General features: G+C 50.0%; 1 protein-coding gene across 3 annotated transcripts in view; it reads left to right on the top strand.

Annotated features, from left to right (window-relative positions):
• Positions 1–136: 136 nt before the first annotated feature.
• The window catches only part of ntn1a (netrin 1a), a 47,938-nt gene continuing 46,571 nt past the window's right edge, over positions 137–1,503 (top strand). Inside the window, exons 1-2 of one of the 3 annotated variants that reach the window (XM_027021940.2) lie at positions 137–250; positions 614–1,503. The exon at positions 614–1,503 is cut by the window's right edge and continues 173 nt beyond it. In XM_027021940.2, coding sequence (XP_026877741.1) covers positions 662–1,503 — 842 coding nt within the window. In that variant the 5' untranslated portion in view covers positions 137–250; positions 614–661. Of the gene's footprint in view, positions 354–613 lie in introns of all 3 variants that reach the window. The other 2 variants (XM_027021938.2, XM_027021937.2) reach the window with 2 other exon arrangements.

Here is a 1,503-nt window from a genome sequence, read left to right as displayed (position 1 = left end):
GAGAGAGAGAGAGAGAGAGAGAGAGAGAGAGAGAGAGAGAGAGAGAGAGAGAGAGAGAGAGAGAGAGAGAGAGAGAGAGAGAGAGAGAGAGAGAGAGAGAGAGAGAGAGAGAGAGAGAGAGAGAGAGAGAGAGAGAGAGAGATTATGAAAACGTGAATGTGGAAGACAGTGGAAAAGACTAAACTCAACGGCGTCTCGGATGTCATATATGGTTTGCAAACGCCGAGACCCCATTCCAGAAACAAACAAGGTCAGAAGAGCGCTTATCAGTACTGAAGGATCCGGACATTTCACGCTTTATCTGATCACTTATACTGAGCTCCAGTGTGCTTTTGCGGAGATTTCTTCACCTCGTAAGACGATTTATGTTTCGCTTTTTCGGTGATTCATAACAACTTCTGTATTCACCAAACTGCCGTATTATTTTTGTAGAATCCGAAAGTGAATTATGCGCATTACAGTAAACGAACAATTGCACATGATCTGATTATTCGAAAGCAGTCAAATGGCAGTGTCATAGAAGCGTATTCGAGTTAGCCACAGCGCAGTCACATGTTAACGACTGTTTCCAGAACAGCTGTATTTATTGCGCGTATTTTCGCTTCTTTATCAGAACGCGACTGTCTTTCAGACCGAAGACTTCTAACGATCGCAGACTGCGATGTTAAGGATTTCGGATGCGTTAGTCACTTTGGTGACCATCTCCTGTATCCTAGAAGCGACTCTCGCTGGGCCCGGCATGAACATGTTCGCTGCTCAGACCTCGCCGCCGGACCCGTGTTACGACGAAAACGGAAACCCCAGAAGATGCATCCCCGATTTTGTGAACTCGGCATTCGGGAAAGACGTGCGCGTGAGCAGCACCTGTGGCAAGACCCCGAGCCGGTACTGTGTGGTGACGGAAAAAGGAGAGGAAAGGAACCGAAACTGCCACACGTGCGACGCTTTGGACCCCAAAAAGCATCATCCGCCGGCGTACTTAACGGACCTCAACAATCCACACAACCTCACGTGCTGGCAGTCGGAGAACTACATCCAGTCTCCTCAGAATGTCACGCTGACGTTGTCCCTCGGGAAAACATTCGAGGTGACCTACGTGAGTCTTCAGTTTTGCTCCCCGCGCCCGGAGTCCATGGCTATCTTTAAATCGATGGACTACGGCAAGACCTGGGTACCGTTCCAGTTCTACTCGACCCAGTGCAGGAAGATGTTCAACAAGCCCAGTAAAGCAAGCATCACCAAACAAAACGAACAAGAGGCCATCTGCACGGATTCCCACACGGATATGCACCCGCTCTCGGGGGGCCTCATTGCGTTCAGCACCCTGGACGGACGACCGTCCGCACATGATTTCGACAATTCTCCAGTGCTTCAGGACTGGGTAACTGCGACGGACATCAAGGTGACTTTCAACCGGTTGCACACCTTTGGCGACGAGAATGAAGACGACTCGGAGCTTGCTCGAGACTCTTACTTTTACGCCGTGTCAGACCTGCAAGTCGG

This window comes from Electrophorus electricus, chromosome 1, assembly GCF_013358815.1.
Source record: "Electrophorus electricus isolate fEleEle1 chromosome 1, fEleEle1.pri, whole genome shotgun sequence".
Lineage (NCBI taxonomy): Eukaryota > Metazoa > Chordata > Actinopteri > Gymnotiformes > Gymnotidae > Electrophorus > Electrophorus electricus.
Note: the sequence above shows the minus strand (reverse complement) of the source record. Positions and strands in the feature narration are given on the sequence as shown.